General features: G+C 38.4%; 1 protein-coding gene across 1 annotated transcript; it reads left to right on the forward strand.

Moving 5' to 3' along the window:
* The first annotated feature begins 1,324 nt into the window (after positions 1 to 1,324).
* LOC148879658 (uncharacterized) lies at positions 1,325 to 4,295 on the forward strand. Its single transcript, XM_088961267.1, has 5 exons — positions 1,325 to 1,718; positions 1,833 to 1,915; positions 2,016 to 2,634; positions 2,968 to 3,222; positions 3,814 to 4,295. Exons 3-5 carry the CDS (start codon positions 2,278 to 2,280, stop codon positions 4,078 to 4,080), a joined length of 879 nt encoding a protein of 292 aa, XP_088817393.1. The 5' UTR covers positions 1,325 to 1,718; positions 1,833 to 1,915; positions 2,016 to 2,277; the 3' UTR covers positions 4,081 to 4,295.
* The last annotated feature ends 20,349 nt before the right edge of the window (positions 4,296 to 24,644 follow it).

Below are 24,644 nucleotides of genomic sequence, written 5' to 3' on the forward strand. Positions count from 1 at the left end.
AAAATCCTAACTCCACCATAGGAATGGCAACGGAGCTGGTTCAGGGCAGGGATCATATTCCCCGTCCCTGATCCCCGTTGAGGATAAATTTTGTCCTCCATCCCCAATCTCCTACAGGGATAGGTTCCCTGTGAGGATCCAAATCCCCGGAATTTTTTATATATAATAGTATTTATTTGAAAAACAAATTTACTTAAAATAAATAAATATTTTAAATTTTTAAATATATTTTAATATATATAATATAATAATATATATAATATAAATAATATGATAATAAATATATATACAATCGGGGTCGAGGCAGGTGGGGACCTCAATCCCCATCCCCACCCTTGACCCCATTGGGTTGAAGAAGTCGGGTCCCCACTAGGGATGGGGAAAACTGCCATCCCTACTCCACCATACAATTAGGGGTGGATGCTAGCTTAAAATTGATGCCAATTCAAGGGCGAGTATAAGTATTATTAGTGGAGGTATTTATAATTTTGAATTGGTGTTGGTGTTTAAATTCAGAATTCTGAACTGGAGTGCAGTGTACTTATCCCTTTAAATTTTTTGTAGGTATTCCTTTTTCCCGTACGTTTTCTATTAACATCAGCCTTTCGTGTTGGACCATCCTTAGGTCAGATTCTGACTAACTCACCATATTTCAGAATTGAATGTTCTAGTGGATCGGAGTAGCTCTCAATTCCAACACAAGAAATTGATCAACCTTGTCCATGGTTTTTAAAAACGAACCAGTGATCTAACCGGTTAGGGGTTCGGTTATCAGTTTGAACGGATCTGAATGACTAGTACATTCTGACAATAAATAAATAAAAATTTGGAAAACGGTCAAAACTGTTCAAATAGTTTAAATGGTTTGAACAATTAATCGGTCAGTTCAACGGTTTATTGATCAAAATCAACGATTTTGGAGAAAAACAGAACTGATCAGGTGACCGATTCCTGGTTTTTTCGATCCGGTTTTGAAAACAGTGACCTTGTCATCCTTAACGGGCAAGTGGCTTACGTTTAGTTGCAGTTGATAAGTTGATTGGCGATTCCGATGTGCACATTGCAGTAAGGTTTCTTCCGTGGATGACAGGTGATGGATCCTAGCAAGCCCTCATTGCGGCATCTAGATCGATCCTTGAACATTACAAAATCGTATCCGTTAGGTTATGTTTGGTTTAAAGGAAAATGTAAGAAAAGAAAGGAAAGCTATATAAAATTTGTAAAGGTTTCTCTTTTTCCTCCTTTCCCTGTTTTTTCGTTTAAACCAAACATAACCTTAGATTTTCAAGTGTTATTATCGGTGATTAACACAACTTTTTGGATCTCTCCAAGCTACTTAAAATAGCATCTCATCGTTTGCCAACCTACCAACGAAGATCTTTGTATATGTTGCATCTCCCAACTGCCCACCATAAAATTTCCCTTGTCGTTTGGGAGTAGAATTCATGTTGGAATCAGTTCCACCATTGTCCCGAGTTTGGGATTGCAAAAAGTGGTATTATCATCGGTGGTAGTTGCAATCGTGGTTTATAAAATCGGATGGGATGGTCGGACCAGAAAAAACTGGGAATCGGTCACTTGAGAGGAAGAAAAAACATCGATTGGGCTGATTAATCACCAGATCGGTTTTAAAAGCCATGATTACAACGATGACGAAAACACCGGATCCTCTCTCTCACAAAGATAAAGAACAACTTTAGGGAGGAGGGGAAAGCAATGTACGTAGCATGAACTTTATTTTGAGAATTTATCGAGAGAAAGTATTTTAAGAATTTGAAAGAATGATTAATCAGTTCATATCAGAATTTTATAACTCCAAAATTTATGTGCAGGATGTGATTTATAGGGAGAGAGGGCTAATAGTAGCGGGGGGCTTGAATTCAGATTTCTGCATCGTGTGCATCTGTATTCCTCCGTAAGAATTTTTACATTGTAACGGAAAATTAACGATAAGAAAGGTTTTAAATTAGTGTAGTTGCCCCGTCGTACTTAGTACGGGTAGTTCTTGTTTTTAGATTTCATGCAGAAGGACACGTATCCGATTTCATCATCATACACATTTCTTTGTACGCCCTCTCCGCTAGTTATTTCTCTCCCACCACACGCAGAAACGGTATTTACTATTTAGTTTTTGAGATCTTCCTCCACTTTCCGATCATTTCCTCTCAAACTTCCGGCAAATTTAGCCAATAAATCAGCAGAGAAAAGAAAATTTCATCTGTGTACTTCTACGGAACGGAACAGGGTAGGCATCTTGGATACACGGGGGAAAGAGGAATGGTAAAGCTTGCGTCTGCACGAGAGAACCGATTATATGGTCCACGGCTGGGTCGAAACAGATTAGAGTTTATAAATGCAGGGTTATATGTTTTTGCATCGTTACTTCTGGTTGGTGGATTCTTGTCTCAGTTTTCCAGGGATGCTAAGTCGGGTCTCGTCATCCTCCTCATAGCATTAGCACTTATATCCCTGGTCAATGTTCACGATCTCCTTGCACATCTGGCCGGGATCGATTACCGATTGGGGCTGATGGGGTTCGATAGGCAGCTTGCGCTCGTCGAGTTTGCAGTTCCGATCGTGCAGGTTTTAGGATCCGTGCTTAATTTCTTACCCATTCTCTTTTTCTTAATTCAGGTATGTATGTATGTATGTATCATGTCTGAACAATCAAACAACTTCTATTATATTATATGAGCTTTATATATGCATTCTGCAAGGCATTAACGCATCCATTTGGAGAACATTTCCAATAAGCTGAAATAACTCTCATCTGATCTGTGCATAACGATAGATAGAGAATGTTGTTTACTTTTAACCAATTAATTATATTCCTTTGAGTTTTGTGCGTTTACTACTATGAGCAATAGAATGTAGAGTATGATTTTTAAGCTTATGTGGGAGGCTTGTTTTCCTTCTCATGTGTTTCTGTTACTAAATATACTTCCTATACTTTGCGGTGAAATGCAGGCGGAGAAAGGGCGTTATTATTATTTTAGACTGGAGAAGTATGCATTGAACATGCTTATTGTGGGCTCAGTTCTATGGCTTATTGGTTCAATAAACAACTCATGCCAGATTTATGAGAGAGCTGATGGTCATGTTCAAATTTTGCAACAAAGCGTTTATCTCCCATTCCTGATGGGAAGCCTCTTATTCTTGGTTGGTGCAATTCTCAACTGTCATGAGCAAAGTGGGATGATCCACCATGGCTTGATGCTCCTGGTAATAACTTTTGCCTAAGACCACAAAATTGGTAAACTACCTTCAAATGGTTGTATGTTCTGGTGTAGTGGTTGGAGAATTAATTAAATATGCCCAGCCTTAAATATAGGTCATACATATAAATCTAGGCATATCATTTGGTTTGTCCTGCTCGTACATACAGTCTCGTAATGGAATTATCAAACTTATTTCAGCATCCCAGACCTAGACCCTTGTGCCAGGCCCAACAACAATCATATTGCTCATTAATTCCGACTCGATTACCTCTGGCTCATGTAAATGGGTCATTCGCATGCTAACTGAATTGCTGATTAAGAACACAAAAGAGATTATATTTTAGGTAGAAACAGGTGCAAATGTATAACAGAGATGAGGGAACAATCTGTGATTTCATATTGTTGATTGCTCATTTGCCCTTGTTGATTGGTTACATCACATGAGCAGCTAGCATATGTTGGACAGACGAGGATTTCATCCTTGTGGTTTTCCTATCTCACCCTAATACAGATATAAACAACATCAAAATAATGTAGAAGCAGAACTAATATAAACTAAATATGAAAATTCTTTTGTTGTTTAATGCTTGTGCAGGGGAAGAGTTGGGTTTGGCTGGGAATCTTTGGAAGTTTGCTCTTCCTAATAGGGGGATTGGTTAACTTGGTAAAGGTGTTCAAGATGCAGCAAGTGGGTGGAGTGAGGCTTGAAAAACTGCGAGGTGGAGCACAAGAGCAACTCAATCGAGAGAGGGAAGGTGAAGTGCCTCTCATATTAGAAGAGCAGACAAGGAGGAAGCAGAATGAGGCAAAGCCAATTGTTTTTCCCACTCCTTACAAAGATGCTCTACTTGGTCGCTCCTAAAGCGGAAAATCAGTGTAGAATTTCTTCTAATTTGCTGGATTTGATTTCGTTATGCAAGTATCTAATCTAACCTAATCTACTTAAATTTGTAATCTGTTTGCATTTGAAATTTGTAATCTAGCATTAACTATACTATTCTACTGTGAGTTTTGAACTCGGCAGTTGTTTGGATAATCTGCTATGGAGGATCACCAGGGGGTTAACTTTTTCCTGAATTATTTGCTCTTTTTTTTTTCATATTCTCTCTTTTTGAATTTCTTATTGTCTTTCTGTTTTAGGTAGGATTGTTATGGTAATGCAAATCTTTCTTCGCCGTTCTAATTCCTAAAAGCATCCATCAAGACGTTTTGACAATAAGCCAAGGACTAAGTTTGGTAGACAGGATTACAAAACTTTTCAGATGAGTCCATCCTCCTTTTCTTTCCAGCTTCTGTCAAAGATTATCAGAAACAGAAATTAAGCTGGTCACTGGAAAGAACATGACTCTCTTACTTATTACTGATAATAACAAATTAAAAGAAATCAACTTAGTTGGAACTTGGATGATTTTAGAATTTCATCTACTTTGTGAGGAATTCAACAACGTATAACAATCACAGTTGATTTTTACCCTAGTTAACCACATCAAAGCCAAGGTGGGCTTCACTGATGATTTTGAACTATGGATTATCAGAAACTTCAGGAGCAACGCTACCTGGTTGTAAGACGACTGATAGCGTGCTACCTGCCAGGATTAAATATTTATCATCTGTTTAACACTTGAACTAGGATTGTTAAATGAGAGCTCTCACCTCTCAGCTCTGTTTACAATTTAACCGTTTTGACTTGAGGTGCGGTGACGGGGGGAACGCAGAGCCCAAAAGCTTGCACCTTCAGAAAAGGATCTATAATCCATTAATTACTAGACACAACAATTCAGTACTACTCATTACCCAATACTCACTGAGAGTGCTGACTCGATGGGAATGATCCCACCGGTAACCTCTGTTAAGTGTCAAGTGTTAACCACCACCAGGTATAGGCAGGTACCCTTCGTTTCCTAAAAAAACAAATAAGAAAATTTAACCCAGATTTACTGTGTCTATCGGGAACGAAATTAGATGAGGATAAATCGAAACACCTAGGGAAAGTACTAGGTTATACCCAAAATTGCTATTTCCTGGCCCAAGACCCAAGGTTGATCTGGGGTCTTTACTGCTGTTGGAAAGCTGATCTCCCTTTCTACATAGAAGAAATTTCTGAAAGATGGATTATTCTGCATACAAATCTGACCCAAACATCTCCTGCATGGGACATTTGCCTAGTCTATGGTCACCCTGTGAAACAAAAAAGACCTCAATGTTAGAATACAGTAAATGAGAAAATGAGGAGTACCAATAATTGGTTGTTATTAGGAGATTTGAATGACATAATCCACCCATCTGAATACAGTGGTTCTAGAGTGGTGATCAACAGAATATCCAACTCACTAAATGCTTTGACAGCTGATCACTATCTCCTAGAGATTGAACTAATTGGGTCGAAGTTTACATGGTTCAATAAAAAATGGGGTCCAAAAGGGTTAAGGAAAAGCTTGATCGCGGAATGGACACAAACTCCCAAACTATTTTTTCAGACCATGCATTGCTGGTCTTGGACACAAACTCCCAAACTATCTTAGGCCCTAAACAATTTCACTTTATACCTATGTGGGTAGAAGAAGAACGCAAGGAAATTTTAGAAACCCAATGGTCTTTTCCACCATATTCTGAAACAATCCCAACTAAGCTTCGACGGTGCAAATGCACCCTCAAAGTCTGGAATTCCCAAAGATTCGGGAAAATTGAATTGAAACTGAGAGAAGTAGAGCTCCAACTAGTCAAACTAGAGGAGGAAGAGACCTCAAGCTCTCAACAGACAAAATTACAACTCAGGAGAGAATATGAGAAATGGTTGAAGAGAGAAGAAATGTTGTGGAAAGTGAAGTCCCGGGAATTGTGGCTCCAAGAAGGTGATCGTAACACTAGGTATTTTATTCAAATCACCAATTTTAATAGAAGAAATGCTCTCGAGTTCCTGAAATCCTCTTAAGGGGATACGATGTCCCTTGAAGAAGTTGCAGAAGCTTTCAAAAATCAAGCTAAGAATGTTAGTAATTCTAATTACTCCGAAACTCCTTTAATACAAAACTTGATCTCTGAAAAACTTTCGGAGGAAGTACAAGAAATCTTGAGTCCACCTTCAGAAAGATGGTTGTAAAATCCATTAGGGCTCATTCGGCCCTAGGTCCAGATGGATTCACTCCAATTTTCTACCAAAGATACTGGAGTTTACTCAAACATGATATCTGTAGATTGGTTTGAGAATTTTTTGAGACAGACCAATTTCCTCCAAAAATAAATTCTATGAACTTAGTTTATATTCCAAAAGTGAAGATTCGAGAAACAGTTAGCCAATTTAGGCCAATTAGTGTTTGCAATTTAATAAATAAGATTTTGTCCAAATGTTTGGTGCTTAGAATGCAAAAATACTTAAACAGACTCATTGCTCCAGATCAAGCGGCATTCATAAAAGGATGATAGTGTGTGGACAATGTCATTCTAACTCGAGATTGTACATAAAATGAAAAAGCAGGAAAAAGGGAAAGGGTGGGTTCTTTTGAAAATTGATATGTCCAACACGTATGGTAGAATGACAAGAGATTTAATTCTCCAAATTCTCAAGGAGATGGGTTTTCCTAAAAAATGGTGTGGGATGATCAAATGATGTATAGAAACTCGAAGATTCTCAGTTAAAATAAATGGAACACAGAAGGAATTCTTCTCCCTCAAAAAAATGGTTTAAGGCAAGGGGACCCATTTTCCCCTTATTTGTTCATAATTGGGATGCAAATCCTAACATGTTTACTCTCAAAAGCTCAAGTAACAGAATTCAAGGCATAAAACTCAGTAGGGGTGGACCATAAATCACACACTTTTTATTTGCAGGTGATTGCCTACTGATCTGCAAAGTGGACATCAGTCAAGTTCAAATGATGATGAATGTACTGAAGCAATTTGAGAAGATGTCTGGTCGAAAAATAAACAAAACAAAATATGTTGTTCACTTCAGCTCCGGGGTTCATAGAAGAAAAAAGGGAATGTTTTTGTCACCCCTTCACATGGAACTATTGAAACAAGTGGAGAAATATCTAGGAGTACAGCTTAACCTTGGAAATGCTCGCCGAAATAATTAGGAAAAAATGAACTCAAGGCTAGGTCTATGGAAAGAAAAATTGCTTTCTTAAGCGAGCAGGACCACCATGATGAAGTCCACACTTCCAAGCCATGCCTACATACATCATGGGAGTGTCTATCCTCCCAAATTCTACTCTAAAAAAGTTGAAGCAAAGGAATTTCTGGTGGAATGACTATTAATAACAGATCTGTTCATACAATAGCATGGAATTTACTGTGTAAAGCAAAAAGTATGGGTGGCCTAGGTTTCAGGGGGATGAAAGAGTTTAACCAAGCTCTATTTTCCAATCAAATTTGGAGGTTGTTTACTGGAGAACATGGATTATGGAGGAAAGAAATAAAAGAAAATTATTTTATGAATAAATCTCTGTTTTCCTTTAAAAAAAGACAAACAAACTCTAAATGGTGGAAACAATTATTGTCTTTGTGGGACAAAATAAAAGCAAACACTAATTGGAAAATAAAAGATGGCTCCTCAATATACATATCAGATCCTTTGGTTCCGTCTCTTCCAAATGGAACTCCTAAAGTTCAAAGAAAAGCTCAGAACCAGAATATTGGCTTGACTGTAAAAGACCTCATTTCTGATTCCAATACATGGGAGGTACAGAAAATTGCATCTTTATTTATAGAAAACTACAGACTGTACATTCTGCAAACCTAGATTTCGCATCATCTCCCATCGAACAAGCTCCTATGGAAATCCTCTAAATCTGGGGAGTATGATGTAAAGTTAGGGTACAGATTCTTCACGGCTACACAAGCAACATCTTCTGGACACCAAAGAAAGTGGAGTCTCATATGGAAGTGTAAAGTCCCTATGAGATTCCAAATCTTTATGTGAAAAGCTTGATGGAATGGCATTAAGACAAAAGACAGACTACATTTCCTTAATGGGGAAGAGAATAAATTTTCTGTGTCACATGAATATGGAGACATGGCAACATGTTTTCTTTGAATGTTCTTATTCTCATGCTCTTTGGATCTCAACTTCTTTGGGCATCAATCTAGAGAGATTTCAGAATAAAGCAATTCATGAATTTGTATCTAAGTGGATTGAATCAAAGCTGAATGTGTTAAATAGGGATGAAAGGCAGCTCTTTATGGCTAACTTTTTTTATCCATTTTAGACTGCTATGGGATGTGAGGAATTCAGCTCTGCACAATAAGTCTGTACTGAATCCACTTCAGCTTCTAGAAGATATGCACTACTTACCTTCGAGAACAGTTGTTCAAGACTGTCACCCAAGCTTTATACACTCACATATAAATGCCTCAATAGAATATAAATTGTTCACTGATGGTTCTTTAATATCCTCATCTATATTGGCAGGAGCAAGAGTTGCAATCTTCTCAGTAGATAATGGTACAATATTCACAAGAAGTAACAGAGTTGCAACAACAAACCCTCTCCAAGATGAATGGGGGGCTCTCCTTCACGGCATATAATATGCTCACCGACTGAGACTAAAATCTCTCTCTGTTATGAATAACTCTCTTGTGATAAGGCTTATCTCTCTACTCCCGTTTTTGTTGTGATTTGTTTACATTCAAATTCTATACAGCCATATCATCTTATCATGTAAAATCTTCTCTATAAATATTCCAACACAATATGCTCAAAATGCAGAGCAAGTTCTTCAAACCGTTAATCACTTTATGGTATTAGAGCATCATAGACCTGTGTCTTCTTTGAGCACCATGGACAACAGTGCAGCTATTCTTCTTTCCAACATCTCCACAACAATACAGACCTCAACCATTACTCCACCCGTGGTTTCTGCTAGTAGTTTCTCTTAGCTCATCACTGTGAAGCTCACCAAAGATAGTTATATTCTTTGGATAGCCCAATTCGAACCAGCACTCAAAGGACTTCGGATACATGGGTATGTTGATGGTAGCTTCCCCAGCCCTTCAGTTTTTTAATGAATCGTCTTCCTCTAGGAGAGATAACTCAAAGTATATCTCCTGGCATGAACAAGATCAATTGATCCTTAGTTAGATTCTTTCAACACTCGCAGAACCAGTCCTAGCCCAAGTTGTAGGCTGCAAATTCTCTTGCTCTATTTGGAAAATACTACATGACCTGTACTCATCATCTAACAAATCACGCATTCATGATCTCAAAATTGAGTTAGCTCATGTTCAGAAAGGAGGCAGTGTTAAACAGTGTATGCCCTTAGCTTCAATCAGAATGACGTACATTATGACATTTAATGTAAATGAATAAAATTCATATTTGATTCATGTTATTATGGTGTATTTCTGGGTAATACCCTTAAACTGGACACATATGAGACTTGTGTTAATTTAAAATCTTCACAGCCGTTGGATAGATCTGGGGAAATTTATTCTGCCAAGGCTGACACTAAAGTGCTGCCAAGTTGATTGAGTGGCTTGTCTCAACTGCCAGGGTGAGACCTGAGGTACATGCAGTGTGGGTTTTCTGGAAACCTTGAACCGGACCAGAATTCTAGTATTGCCCTGGACCTTGGAGATAGGTGGGCAAAACTAGAATGTTACACTTGACCCCTAGACTCGATTATTATACTGCACTATGTGTCAGATTGGGCTGTCTTTGATATGCCAATCAGTGAGATCCTTAGAGGGGGTCAAAACCTAAGTATGTTGGCACAGCCCGAGAATTCATCTGAGTGGGTGATCATAGTGACAGGATCAGCCCCTTTGTTGGACAAAGTGAATGATCAGGGATGCACTCTCTCCGATGGAAACCAAAGCTTCCAGTAGCCGTTTTCAACCACTGGAATTTGTTTTGCAAAATATATTTATATAGAAATACACACACACACACACACACACACACACACACACACACACATATATATATACAATATATATATATTATGGTTTCAAAATGTTTGTAAAAGGTTTTAATTCCCAGGATCCATGTGAATAGAGAGTGCAGCGCTATACTTTGCAGTTGAGGGAGAGATTCTCTCTTGTCGAGTTGTGTTTGATCATTATGGGCTGAGAGGTTAAGTGCAAGACCATTGAGGATAATACCCGATGGGCTAATCTTGCATCTGCCCACAGTCCTTGGGTTTTTATAAGGTGGCTTGACCCAATGACCATTTAGTGTAAATGTTGGCGCCATTAAGAGCCCATGGTGATGGGCTCAGGGGTTCACTGTCACCTACAGTGAATTCGGCCAAGCCTTGTAACAAAGGTTAGGCTGAACCCATGTGGCTAATGTGTAGATCAATATTTGGGTCCCATGCCATACAAGGATATCCAACTGGGTAGTAGTTTGGAGGATAAGTGAGTACATGGACTTAATGGGCCTAAAGCCCAATTCGAACTGGTTTAATTAGATTAATTAAAGAGGGGCGGTTCTAGGATTTAGATCAGCAGATAAGATAAGCGATTGTCCCTATCCACTCAAAGAGTCCAAATCCAAATAAACATTTGGATTAGGAAACTCTTAATTAGATTAGGAGGGTTAATCTTTATCTATAGATAAGATAAGGGATTATCCTTATCTCTTAAAGAGAGTCCGGATCCAAATACAAGATTTGGATTAGGAAACTCCTAACGAGAACCTCTCTTTAAGGCTATAAATAGAGGATGAGGGCAAACCCCAATTCATCCATCAGTATTACTGATACAAGAGAGAAGACAGCATATAGTTGGACTGATGCCATCTTCTGCTCTTGTCTTCTCTTGCTATTGCCGCTATTGCCAGTTCGATCTCCACCTGTAGGAGCGATCACGAAGGGTTCTTGATATCACCTTTTGGCAGAAAAGGTGATATGAAGTCATGCTCACTCGCCCTCCATCAGATTCTTGGTGAAGAATCAGGTTCTTGCTAAAGAGCCATCCTACTGATTCTGCTCCACCCTACGCTGCGTCATCTTCAGTGGGAACAAACTTTGGTAATCTCCTTGGACGTAAACACCTTCGTTGGGAGTTATTGTTACTCCGTATCAGGTATATCCCTCTCCTACCTTTTGGTTTCAAATCTGGTTCTGTTCAGGTTCAAGATTGATCATTGAAAATGCAGTTTTCTAAAATAGGGAATGTGATTCCCACATGGGAGAGAGAAATTTTTGAAATATCGCCCAACCTACTTATAGGGTTCGGCCATCAATATGATGGAGCTCTCATCCCTTAATTGGTATTAGAGCCATGTTCAAATCTTGAACCAAAATTGGCTAGATCTGTAACTGCGCAAATAGGCAGAAGGCGTTCTACCCGATTTGCGCAGATTATTGATTTTCTGGGAAATCGGTTCCCAGATTAAGGGCGATTGATCTGAAATTAAATCTTTTTAAATCTGATGCATATTTAGAATTGCTCTTTATATTTATCTTGATTTATGGGTTGTTCGTACGGTGGAGTTCGTAATCTTGATTAGCGCAAGAAATCTGCGTTTTGCAATTTTTTTTCACATTCTTGTCTATAATTAATTTTTTTTAATTTTTAGACCGAATGTATAGGAATTAAATTTGATGTAATATTAATAGAAATTAGGGTTTTCTATTTTATTCCATTCAAATTCGAAGCTGATTGCGCATAATGAAGGAGTTTCGCAGATTAGGGTTCGACTATCTACGATTTGAAGTTTGAGAAACTGCAAACTATGAACTAACCTCTATTTTGCAGGGTAGCAGATCTACAAACAGCCCCTATACTGATTCTTGAATGTCTTTTATTAGTAATTTAATTTCAGATCATAATCTTGAATTAAATCTTGAATTAAAGATCAAACCCTAGACCCATTCGAACCAGATTGAACCAAACTAGTTGGACCTAACCTGTGGTTCGATGGGGGCTGTTCTCAGTCCTAATTTTTCATTCTTGGGTCCAGGTGTTGATGGTTAATTACAAGATGTAATTCGGCCCACACCTATAAAACCCAGTTTTAATGTGTTAAAACTGCTTTAGCCCATTAACTGCATAAAAGCTATATGGTCCAAACTGCTCTTTGCAATTCAGCCCATATACCTAGATAATATTAATCAGTAATATTATAGATTATTATGGGCTTTAATAATGGGTTTTACAGATATTAATTGATTGGATCAATTTTGTTCCTACATGTGATGTATGGACGTGTGATGTGCAACGTTCATGGGCCATAAGTACTTGGCCCATGCCGATACGATAGTGGCTCTTGTGCATACCATGGACGAATGCACATCATTGCCATGGTGTCCCTAAAGATCATTAGATCTCCCTTCATGGTGGGCCCCACACCTCTCCAAGAGGAGTCGTGCAGAACCCTAGCCATTTAGGGCCCACCTAAATCTAGCTTTATGAAAGTCAGTGGGAGCCACTTTGGTTTGACCTAAATTAAATTAGGGCGTAATTTATGTTCCCTCTGCTGAAATATGAGTGCATGTGATAGGGAGCTTCATATAATGAACTCTCTAAAGGCCTTCTATCAATAGCATGAAGATGGGTCATTCAGTAATGAGGAAACGCACCATAAAATTGGGCTATCTATTTGCTATTGGATCTATTGGAATGTTTCATAAAATGATAGGGCGTCATAGACCGATGTGGGAGGGGCCTATTTTAAAATGGAAGACTCTCTCACGGTACCTTGGCATTCACAAATATGATGGGTGAGCACTCACTAGACAAAAAAGTTTAACCTAAAATGGCAATGAACCTTGTCTGACAGAGGCCAAAGGGAAAGCTCATAAGATGAGTGGATATAATCCTTCATAGAAAGGTGGTGGGGTTATACAGCTGAAACAGTTGGCTCAATGCTCCCTATGTGATTTCCCACATTTCCAGAGACAAAATTCGTAGTCTCCGTCACTGAAATATGAGGGAAATCTCAGAGATGAACAAATAGAAATGGAACATAGATTAAAAGTCATACCTATGTAAATAACATGAATCAAATAAGGTTGTGGACTAATATTTATTTTTTATCAGAAATGACAAACGGATAATTCGCTAAATTGTTGGATGACAACAAACTAAAAGGCCCAAACTATGTTGACTGGTACCATAATCTTATGTTGGTCCTGACATCAGAAAAACTGGACAAAGTAGCTAAAAATCCTGCGCCGGAGCATCCGGGTGATAGGGCTTCTGAGGCCCATAGAAGTGACTACCAGGAATGGGAAGAGAAATTCCCTAGTCCGTTGCTACATCATAGCATCCTTAGACAATCCGATACAGCAACAGTTCGATCAGATCGAATTGTACAAGGATATCCTGGACAGTTTAAGGACGATGTACGAAGAGAATAATCATTCTACTCAGCATAAGGTCTTGAAGCAGTTCATGACCACACAGATGTCCAAGAACCAACAGGTTCAAGACCATTGTCTTAAGATGATGGGTTATATCAATGAACTTGAGGCTCTTGGATCCGGGCTTGACCATGCCACGAAGGTGGACGCCATCCTAAATTCTTTGCCTCCTTCCTTCAATCAGTTCATCATGAACAATAACATGAACAAGCTAAATGTTAGCATCCAACAACTCAGCAATATGTTACAGAGGGCCAAGGAACTGATTAAGAATGATGAACCCATTTCCATGCTTGTTGAAGCTAGCAAATCGGGCAAGAAGAAGAGGAAGGCAAAGAAAAAGCCTCAGAAAAAAGCTACTAAGTCCAAAAGGCAAAAGAAGGACAGAGCATCAGATGCTTTTCACTACTGCAAGCAGGCCGGCCAATGGAAGAGGAACAGTCCTCAATACCTGGAATCCAAGAAACAAGGTAATTTCGAATCCTTTGTCATTGAAACCAATTTGTTTGTAACTTCTACTTCTTGGTGTAATGATTCTGAGGTGACTCTTTAGTTGGGGACTTCTGCAAGTGTTGCAGCTATAGCCATAGGATCTATAGAGTTAATTTTCAGAGAATAAATTATTGTACTTAAAGATTGTCTTTATGTACATAATTTGAGAAGAAATTTGATTTCTACTTCAAAACTGTGTGCGGATGGATATTCTGTTCTCTTTAGTAATATGATCACTATTAAAAGAAATAATAAATTCCTCGCATACGGAGAACTTGAGAATGGTATCTATGTTCTCCATCCTTCTCTTGAAACTAACATAACCGAAACTACATCGGATGATGTCCCCAAGAAAAGAACCCGTGATACAGTTAATCCCACATGTCTGTGACATTACCGACTTGACCATATTAACATAGATCGTATCACAAGGTTGGTAAAGGATGGTCCTTTGGATTTTCTAACTGTAGAAGATCTTTCAACTTGTGAATCTTGCCTTCAGGGTAGGATGATGAAACAATTATTTAATAGAAAGCCTGAAATATGTACAAGCATGCTTGACCTTATACATATTGATGTATGTGGTCTCATGAGTATTAAGACACGTAACCAGCATGTTTATTTTGTATCATTTACCGATGATTACTCACAGTATGGTTATGTGTACCTAATGAGACACAAGCCTGAATCCTTTGAAAAGTTCAAAGAGTTTAGACAAGAGGTCAAGAAGTAGTTAGGGAGAGAAACTAAGACCCTTCGATCGGATCAAGGTGGCGAGTATCTCTCTGACGAAGTCAATAACTACTTAAAGGTCAATGGGATAATATCACAGTCGGCTCCTCCTACTACACCACAAATAAACGGTGTATCAAAGAGGAGGAACTAGACTTTATTGGATATGGTCTGACCACTTCTCGTACACTCAGAGCTACCCACATCCTTTTGGGGTTATGCATTAGAGACTGCGATATACGTGTTGAACTGGGTTCCAACCAAATCAGTTCCGAATAAACCAAGTGTGAGACACTTGAAGATTTGGGATTGTTTGGCACATGTTAAAAGAAAAGTGTGGACAAATTGAAATCCAAGACTAGTCGTTGCCTATTTGTAGGCTACCCTAAAGGCTCTGTGGGTTACCTATTCTATGCCCATTTCTTGGAAGATGAATACATTTTGAACAATCATCGTCAAGAAATTGTTCTTGATGAGGAAAGCTCAGGGGTAGTGGAAGATGTCCCACAAGCTCCATGTAATGACCAACCTAGAAGATCTACCCAGGTTTCCAGGCCTCCAGTTCATTTTGACTATGACTAGGATAATTACTTGGTGGAAGCCACGATAAGTGAGGAGGATCCCGTGACTTATATGGAAGCTACGTTGGATATAGATTCCTTGAAGTGGGTAGATGCCATGAGAGCTGAGAATGACTCAATGGAGGCCAATGGAGTATGGACTCTGGTAGATCCGCCCCCTGGGGTAAAAACAATTGGTTGCAAATGGATCTATAAGAGGAAGAAGGGTTCTGATGGTAAGGTTGAGACCTACAAGGCTCGTCTTGTGGCGAAAGGGTACACTCAAAAAGGGAATCGATTATGAGGAAACCTTTTCGGCGGTGGCCATGCTTAAATCCATTAGGATCCTTCTAGCTGTAGTAGCGTACCATGATGATGAGATTTGGCAAATGGATGTCAAAACTGCGTTCTTGAATGGAGATCTTACTGAAGATATATATATGCAGCAATCACAAAGTTTTATAGCTACAGGTCAGGAACAAATGGTATGTAAATTAAATCAATCCATATATGGACTCAAGCAAGCTTCTAGGATTTGGAACATCCGGTTTGACTCTACTGCCAAAAAGTTTGACTTTGAGCAAAATCCGGATGAGCCTTGTGTTTACAGGAAATCCAGTGGGAATAAGGTTACACTCCTAGTTCTGTATGTAGATGACATTCTACTCATTGGGAATGATATAGGAATGTTGACTATGGTGAAAGTATGGCTTTCACAATAATTCTCCATGAAAGATCTTAGAGAAGCCTCCTACATACTGGGTTTTCGGCTCTATAGAGATAGATCGAAGAGGATAATAGGATTATCCCAATCTGCTTACATTGACAAGATAGTCAAGAGATACAGCATGGAGAACTCCAAAAAAGGAAATGTTCCTTTCAAGCATGGAGTCACTCTCTCCCAGGAAATGTCTCCCAAGACTCTTTAGGAGATTGAAGGCATGAAGGATGTTCCTTATGCCTCAGCCGTAAGGAGCATCACGTATGCCATGCTGTGCACTCGTCCTGACATCGTTCAGGCAGTGAGTGTGGTAAACAGATTCCAGTCAAACCCAGGGCAGGAGCATTGGACTGTTGTGAAAAACATACTCAAGTACCTTCGAATGACAAAACAGTTTTGTCTGGTATTTGATGGTAATTCACTACAGATCTAGGGGTATACTAATGCCAACTTCCAGTCAGATCCAAATGGTAGAATGTCTACATTTAGTTATATCTTCACGATAAGATTGTGTGTTGTTTGCTGGAAAATCAAAAAATAGGGGTACTAAGTAGTAAGAATAACAGTCCATAATCCAAGCCAAACACATTGTCGTAAGTGAGGTTGTCTAATGAATGAAGGTGTTCATTCTGGAATTCGGAATTCAACACATCACCCATTCCACTGTTGTGTGACAACACAGGATCTACGGGAGATTAATGTTAAAAGGTAGCATCAGCGAAAATGTGCCAGACCTATTGACTAAGCTACTGACACAGAAAGTTTTTGACAGTGTATGCCTTTAGCTCCAATCAGAATGATGTACATTATGACATTTAATGTAAATGAATAAAATACATATTTGATTCATGTTATTATGGTGTGTTTCTGTGTAATACCCTTAAACTGGACACATATGAGACTCGTTTTAGTTTAGAATCTTCACAACCGTTGGATAGATCTGGGGAGATTTATCCTACCAAAGCTGACACTGATGTGCTACCAAGTTGATTGGATGTCTTGTCTCAGCTGCTAGTGTGAGACCTGAGGTACATGCAGTGTGGGTTTTCTTGAAATCCTGAACCGGACAAGAATTCCAATATTGCCCTGGACCTTGGAGATAAATAGGAAAAACTGGAATGTTACACCTGACCCCTAGACTTGATTATGATACTACACTAAGTGTCAGATTGGGCTATCTTTGATATACTAATCAGTGAGATCCTTAGAGGGGGTCAAAACCTGGATATGTTGGGACAGTCCGAGAATTCATCTAAATAGGTGATCATAGTGACAAGATCATCCCCTTTGTCGGACAAAGTGAATGATCAGGGATGCACTCTCTCTAATGGAAACTAAAGCTGCTGGCAGCTGATTTCAACCGTTGAAATTTGTTTTGCAAAATATATTTATATATAAATACACACACACACAGTAAATGATCAGGGATGCACTCTCTCCGATGGAAACCAAAGTTGCCAGCAGCCGTTTTCAACCACTGAAATTTGTTTTGCAAAATATATTTATATAGAAATATACATACATACATATATATATATATATATATATATATATATATATATATATATATATATATATATATATATATATATATTATGGTTTCAAAATGTTTGCAAAAGGTTTTAATTCCCGGGATCCATGTGAATAGAGAGTGCAGCGTTATACCTTGTAGTCGAGAGAGATGTCCTCTCTTGTCGAGTTGTGTTTGATCATTATGGGCTAAGAGGTTAAGTGTAAGGCCATTGAGGGTAATACCTGATGGGCTAATCTTGCATCTGCCCACAGTCCTTGGGTTTCTATAAGGTGGCTTGACCCAAAGACCATTTAGTGTAAATGTTGGCCCCATTAAGAGCCCATGGTGATGGGCTCAGGGATTCATTGTCACTTACAGTGAATTTGGCCAGTCCTTGTAGGCTGATGTGTAGATCAATGTTTGGGTCCCATGCCATACAAGGATATCCAACTGGGTAGTAGTTTGGATGATAAGTAAGCACATGGACTTAATGGGCCTAAAGCCTAATTCGAACTGGTTTAATTAGATTAATTAAAGAGGGGCGGTTCTAGGATTTAGATCAGCAGATAGGATAAGCAATTGTCCCTATCCACTCAAAGAGTCCAGATCGAAATAAAGATTTGAATCAAGAAACTCTTAATTAGATTAGGAGAGTTGATTTTTATCTATAGATAAGATAAGGCCAATGCCATGAGAATTTTCTCTAGGGACTGATTAAAAATGGCTTGTATCAGGTGTAAAGCTAGCATGCCACTCACTCACCATGTAGACCAAGAGTTTTCATTGAAGAATGCACCAGTCCTTCTATCTGGCATCAAAGGCTTGGCCACCCAAGTCCTAAAATTACTCAACATCTCATCACCAAGTTTCAATTACCTATCACAAATAAGCGGCTTGCTCCCTATCGCCACTGTCAACTCAAAAAAAAGCCATAGGCTTCCCTTCTCTCATAGCTCTACTATTGTTACTAGACCATTGGAAATTATTTGCTCTTATGTATGGGGCCCCACTCCTTGTTCTTCAATCAATGGATTTCATTATTATTTGCACTTCGTTGATGCTTTTAGTAAATACACATGGATCTATCATGACATGCAAGTCAGATGTGCCACCCATGTTCACTCAATTTAAATCTATGGTGGAAAATCAATTTGATTGCAAAATTAAAATGCTTCAAACTGATGGTGGTACTGAGTATAGCCGACTTGCTCCTCTTCTTCTCTCTTTAGGAATAATTCATTGCCTTTCTTGCTCACACACGTTGGAGCAAAATGGCTTTATTGAGAGAAAACACTGACATATCATCGAAACTAGTCTCACATTACTTGCAAATGCCCATGCTCCTTCCAAATTCTGGCCTGAAGAATTTGAGACTGTAGTATATCTCACAAATCACCTACCTTCCTCGGTTATTGGCATGCCATTCGAGAAATTGTATCATCAACAACCTGATTTCACCACCCTTCATACTTTCAGATGTGCTTGCTACTCGTATCTTCGACCTTAAAATAGCAACAAGTTGGAGTATAGGTCGATGTGTTGTATTTTTCTAGGTTATGGTACCAATCGTTATGGCTACAAGTGGGCATATCTATTACTCACGACATGTTGTCTTTCATGAAGAAGTGTTTCCGTTCCTACATCATGAGAACAATTCCTCTCTAGATATCACGCCTGCTCTCGCCATTGGATCTCCACCAATCATTCATCATCCTTGTCCTTTGAAGCCCATTACTAGTTCACCTTTAGGTATCCCTTCCATGCCTTCCACTACTTTATCAAGTACTCTAGTTCAATCTCCTTCTAGTGAGCCACCAAACCTGTCCCTGTTAGCTCAAACTACTTCTGTTTCTCCACCATCCACCAGCCAGCATACTCCACCACCATCATTATCTTTATCAAATCCCATGAGCACTCATCCTATGACTATTAGACTCAAATCTAGCATTGTTAAACCTAAGATAAAATATGCAATGTTAGCCATCCCTTTACCTAAAACCAAGCCCACATCCTATACCTAGGCCCATAAGGACCTTAGGTGGCAAGTTGCAATAGCGGTAGAATTTCAGGCTCTAGTCAAGAATAACACATGGGTTCTTGTTCCTCCACCTACTAATAAGAATATCATTGGTAATAAGTGGGTTTTTCTTATCAAGAAGAATCCTAATGGTTATGTGGCTCACCTACAAGGCCCGCCTAGTGGCCAAAGGCTATAGCCAACAAGATAGGTTGGATTATGATGAAACCTATAGCCTGGTTGTAATTAAAGCCCACAACCATTTGACTCATATTGTCTTTGGCTCTCACTCATAGATTGTCCATTAAACAACTTGGCATTAGCAATACCTTTCTTACATGGCTTTCTCACTAAAGATGTTTACATGAGCCAACCAATTGGTTTTGTTGATCCTTAGACTCCTCATCATGTTTGCAAACTCTAATGCTCTCTATATGGGCTTAAGCAAGCACCTCGTAGTTGGTTCCATCGCTTTTGTGAATTTCTTCTTTCTTATGGCTTCCATGAGTCTAGAGCTGATTCATCTCTTTTCTTCTTCAAAATGTCATCATTCACTCTCATGCTACTCATCTATGTTGATGACATTTTACTAATGGACTCTCACTCCGCTATTGTTGACAAATTTCTTCAATCCTTGGGTCCTACCTTTTTCATGCATGATTTAGGCCCCCTACACTATTTTCTTGGGATTGAAGCCCAACATCATTGGGATGGATTACATCTATGTCAACATAAGTATGTCTAAGACCTCCTTAACAAAGAAAATATGCAAGATGAAAAACCAATATCAACACCTGTCTATTGCTTTAAAGCTTTCTATTAACTTAGGGGACCTGCTTCCTGACCCCACTATGTATAGAAGCATTGTGGGAAGTTTGCAATATCTCACTATAACATGGCCTAAAATTTCCTTTGCCGTGAACAAAGTTTGCCAATTTTTAAAATCCCCCACCACTGCTCATTGGTCAATTGTGAAGCACATCCTTCGGTATCTCAAGCCCACACCATCTCATGGCCTCTTGATATGACTTCTCAAGGAGCTTCATTTCTCCATATACTCAAACACTGATTGGGCTACCTACCCCAACGATCATCACTCCCAGCAAGGTTTTTGCATCTTCCTTGGCCCCAACCTTATATCATGGAGTTCCTAGAAGCAAACAATAGTTTCTCGATCAAGCACTGAGTCTAAGTGTAGAAGTCCTATTGCCTTGGCTATTGAAGCCTCTTGGATTCATATGTTACTACAGGAGCTTGGCTTTCCTCCTAATGGCCCTGCCACACTATGGTGTGATAACCTCGGTGCCATATTCTTAGTTGTTAATCCCATCTTTCATGCAAGAACTAAGCATATAGAATTGGACTTTCATTTTGTATGTGAATGGGTCGCAAACAAACAGTTCCAAGTTCGCTTCATTCGCACCCAAGACCAAACTGCTAACATTCTCATCAAACTTCTCTCTTCTCAGCAATTTCAGTTGCTTCAAGACAAGCTTACTATTCATCCTTCCCCATTTCGCTTGAAGGGGGGTGTTATGGATAACTCCCTCTTATGATAGGGCTTATCCTCTCTACTCCTGTTTTTGTTGTGATTTGTTTATACTCAAATTCTATAAAGTTGTATCATCTTATCATGTAAAATATTCTCTATAAATATTCTAATACAATACGCTCAAAATACAAAGCAAGTTCTTCAAACTATGAATTACTTTACTCTCTATATTTTCTGACTCAAAAAGCCATACAACTGTATCATCTTATCATGTAAAATCTTCTCTATAAATATTCTAATACAAAATAAAGAGCAAGTTCTTCAAATTATGAATCACTTTACTCTCTATATTTTCTGACTCAAAAAGCCATACAGCTATATCATCTTATCATGTAAAATCTTCTCTATAAATATTCTAATACAAAATAAAGAGCAAGTTCTTCAAATTATGAATCACTTCACTCTCTATATTTTCTGACTCAAAAAGCATAGTCAACATTTTCTACAAGAATGATGAACATGGTTGGCTTATCTAGCCTATAAAGCAATAAGTTTTACAACTATTATCTCTTTTTGATATAGTATGTGTAAAGCATATAAATAGAGATATGAACAGGGTTGCACATGAACTGGCTTATAATGCATATAAATACAGTATGATAGTGAAAAACCTATGCAACCAAACCTTTTTGTATTGATGCTCCTTGATAAATGACAACTTTTTCAGTTTTTTTTTTTATTTGCAAAAGGGGGTTTTACTATTCAGCCAATCTTAGCTCCACCGTACAGTTAGGGTAGATGTCAACTCGGAATTGATGCCAATTTACATGCAGGTATAGGTGTTATAGGTGGAGGTGTTTATAATTTTGAATTATTGTAGGTATGCAGTTAAATTCATAATTTTGAGGTGGAGTGCAGTCAAGTTATCCCAAAAAACCAGGTAGGCAGGTAATTTTATTTATTCAATTTTATTTTTTGGGTCATTTTGGTAGCTCCATCCTTTTTTTCTTTTGAATAAATCTAGAAAACACTAAAACAAACAGGGGGTAGTGCACCCCCAATAATCAACTAAATGAATAGAGGAAAGAGAAGGGGGAAGGGAAGATGAGTTAAAATATACAAACTCCAAAGTAGTAATCTGGGCTTCACGAGCAATCCAATCTTTGGCCTAGTTCGCTTCTCTGTAGACATGTTGAAAGATAAGTCTTCTAGAAAAGGTGTTCTTTATCCTGATGCAGGTCTTGATTGTGTTCTTCATCTTCCACGGGGGCTTAGTCTTCTGGTTGATGTGCAAAATCACAAACTTTCAGTCTCCTTCAATAATGATCGGAAATTGATGGAACTTTACTGCCATCTTAATGGCATCCTAGGCTGCTCACTCTTCATCTTGATTGATTGTACTCAATCTTGATAGCTTTGGTATCTAGGACACGAGCAAGATGGTTACGGGCAATACAAGCAGTAATACTAGGACCATCTAAGATACGATAAGCATCAAAGTTGATTTTAATGCTATCTTGGGGCGAAGCAGTCCAAACGATGGGCTTCCACAACTTGGGAGGGGAACCAATGTGTTATGGGCCCGCGAATAGAATCTCATCATGGGTCGGTCCATGGGGAAAACCCTCTGTTTTCCCTTGTTCCTCCCTGCTCTTGATGGACCTATCTAGGAGCCCTAATGGTGATTTGTTCAAGAGATCACCTAACTCTCATTTACTCTCTTTCTTGACTAAATATTCGATATACTCATTCAAAAATGGTGTCTCCTTAAATAGGAGATTACAAGAGTCCTAATCTTAGGGAGTCTCCTTGTTGAATAGGGAGACTTCCAATTCTGTCTTGCTAAGGCTAAGACAAGCTAATCCTAATATGATAATAAGATAACATAATCCTAATCTGATAACAATATAAACTAATCCTAATCCGATAATAAGATAAACTAATCATAATCTGATAACTTACTAACAAGATAAGATAAGAGCAATAGAATAAGATAAGAACAAGCAAGATGATATAATCTAATCTGGCGGTGGGTCAGGTTCTTGTTGTTGCCGGCGGCGATGGTACGTCTTTACGAGGAATGCGTCCATAACATCAATGTCTACACCTTTTTCACCTTCCAAGAATTCCAAAAACAAATGCATGGCACACTCAAGAATTACTTGAAGAGGGCTCACAATGTTATAAAAAATTTTCTGATTTCGATTTTTCCAAATAGCCCACTAGTCAAGAAGGTTTTGGTCACTATCTAATGGACCCCCTAACGAGTCATAGAGGATAGACCAGATTTGGTAGGAGAAAGAACAGTGCTTGAAAATATGATCTAAGTCCTCTTCCTCACTGCAGAAACTACAAGCTCCATCAATTTTAAAACCTCTTTTCCTCAAAAGCATCTTTGAAAGAAGGTTATTTTGGAAGAGAAGAAAAATAAAGGTTTTGATTTTTGGAGGGCATTTGATGTTCCAAATCATGTCAAGCCACTTTACTGAGTTATTAACCCCGAGGATTGAAGAGCATTTCAGCAAATAGGTTGATTTAATAGAAAAAAAAAATTCCTGAAGAGTTCCCATCCCAAATAATTTTATCTTCAAGCCATCTAGGAGAAATAAAAATGGATTTGATTTTTTCCCAAATATCACTAGGAACAATTGCACAAACTCTGGGTTCATCCCAACACTCACCATCTAAGTTGATCAAATCTGATACCATAATATTTTCATGTTCGTAATGGAGTTAATCAATGTAAGTCTTCCTGCTAAAGAAAGAGTATTTTTTTTCCAATTTGCGAGTTTTTGGATCATTTTCTCCTTGACAAAGGCAAAAGTATTATTTGTAACTGTTTTATTGATTAAAGAAGCACCAAGATACTTCTTTTGCTCCAATTCCTTAGGAATTCTAAGCATCCTTGAAATCATTTTTTGAAGTTTTGGGTGAATATTCCTTGAAATAAGAACTGAAGATTTACTGAAGTTTGGGGTTTGTCCCAATGCTTTCTCATAATTTCAGAGAATTTTCTTAATTTTCATGCATGCAGGAACTAAAGTATTTGCAAAAGTAATACAATCATCAACAAATTGCATAATGGGGATCTTTGGACTCCCTCTAGAAATTCTGCACCCAATATCTTTGGTACTAGAATCTGCTTCTTTTTCCAGATTCTCTGCAAGAGTCTCCTCACAGAGCACAAAAATGTAAGGAGATAGAGGATCCCCCTGCCGAATATCCCCACTTGGAATGAATTCAGCCGAAGGAGTCTCATTAATTAAAATTCTATAAGAAACCGATTTGATGCATTCCATAACCCACGCGATCCACTTTTCATGGAAAACTAGACTTTTGAAGAACCTTTTCAATGTAATACCATTCCAACTTGTCATAGGCTTTCTCCATATCAATCTTGCAAGCCATAATTCCTGACTTACCCTTCTTTTTTCTCATAGAATGAATCATCTCATGAACAATAAGTACGTTATCATTAATTTGCCTAATGAGAATAAAAGCACTTTGAAACGAGGAGATAATGTTGTTAAAAAAATGGTTTAATTCTATTGACCAAAATCTTCGCAATAATTTTATAATGACATTACATAGG

This window comes from Nelumbo lutea, chromosome 1 (genome assembly GCF_056320005.1).
Source record: "Nelumbo lutea isolate HS-2025 chromosome 1, American lotus-T2T, whole genome shotgun sequence".
NCBI lineage: Eukaryota > Viridiplantae > Streptophyta > Magnoliopsida > Proteales > Nelumbonaceae > Nelumbo > Nelumbo lutea.

Coding starts and splice junctions, on each gene's coding strand:
- LOC148879658 (XM_088961267.1), top strand. CDS start 2,278: ATGGTAAAGCTTGCGTCTGCACGAGAGAACCGATTATATGGTCCACGG. Junction 2,635..2,967: donor TTCTCTTTTTCTTAATTCAG/GTATGTATGTAT, acceptor GGTGAAATGCAG/GCGGAGAAAGGGCGTTATTA. Junction 3,223..3,813: donor ACCATGGCTTGATGCTCCTG/GTAATAACTTTT, acceptor ATGCTTGTGCAG/GGGAAGAGTTGGGTTTGGCT.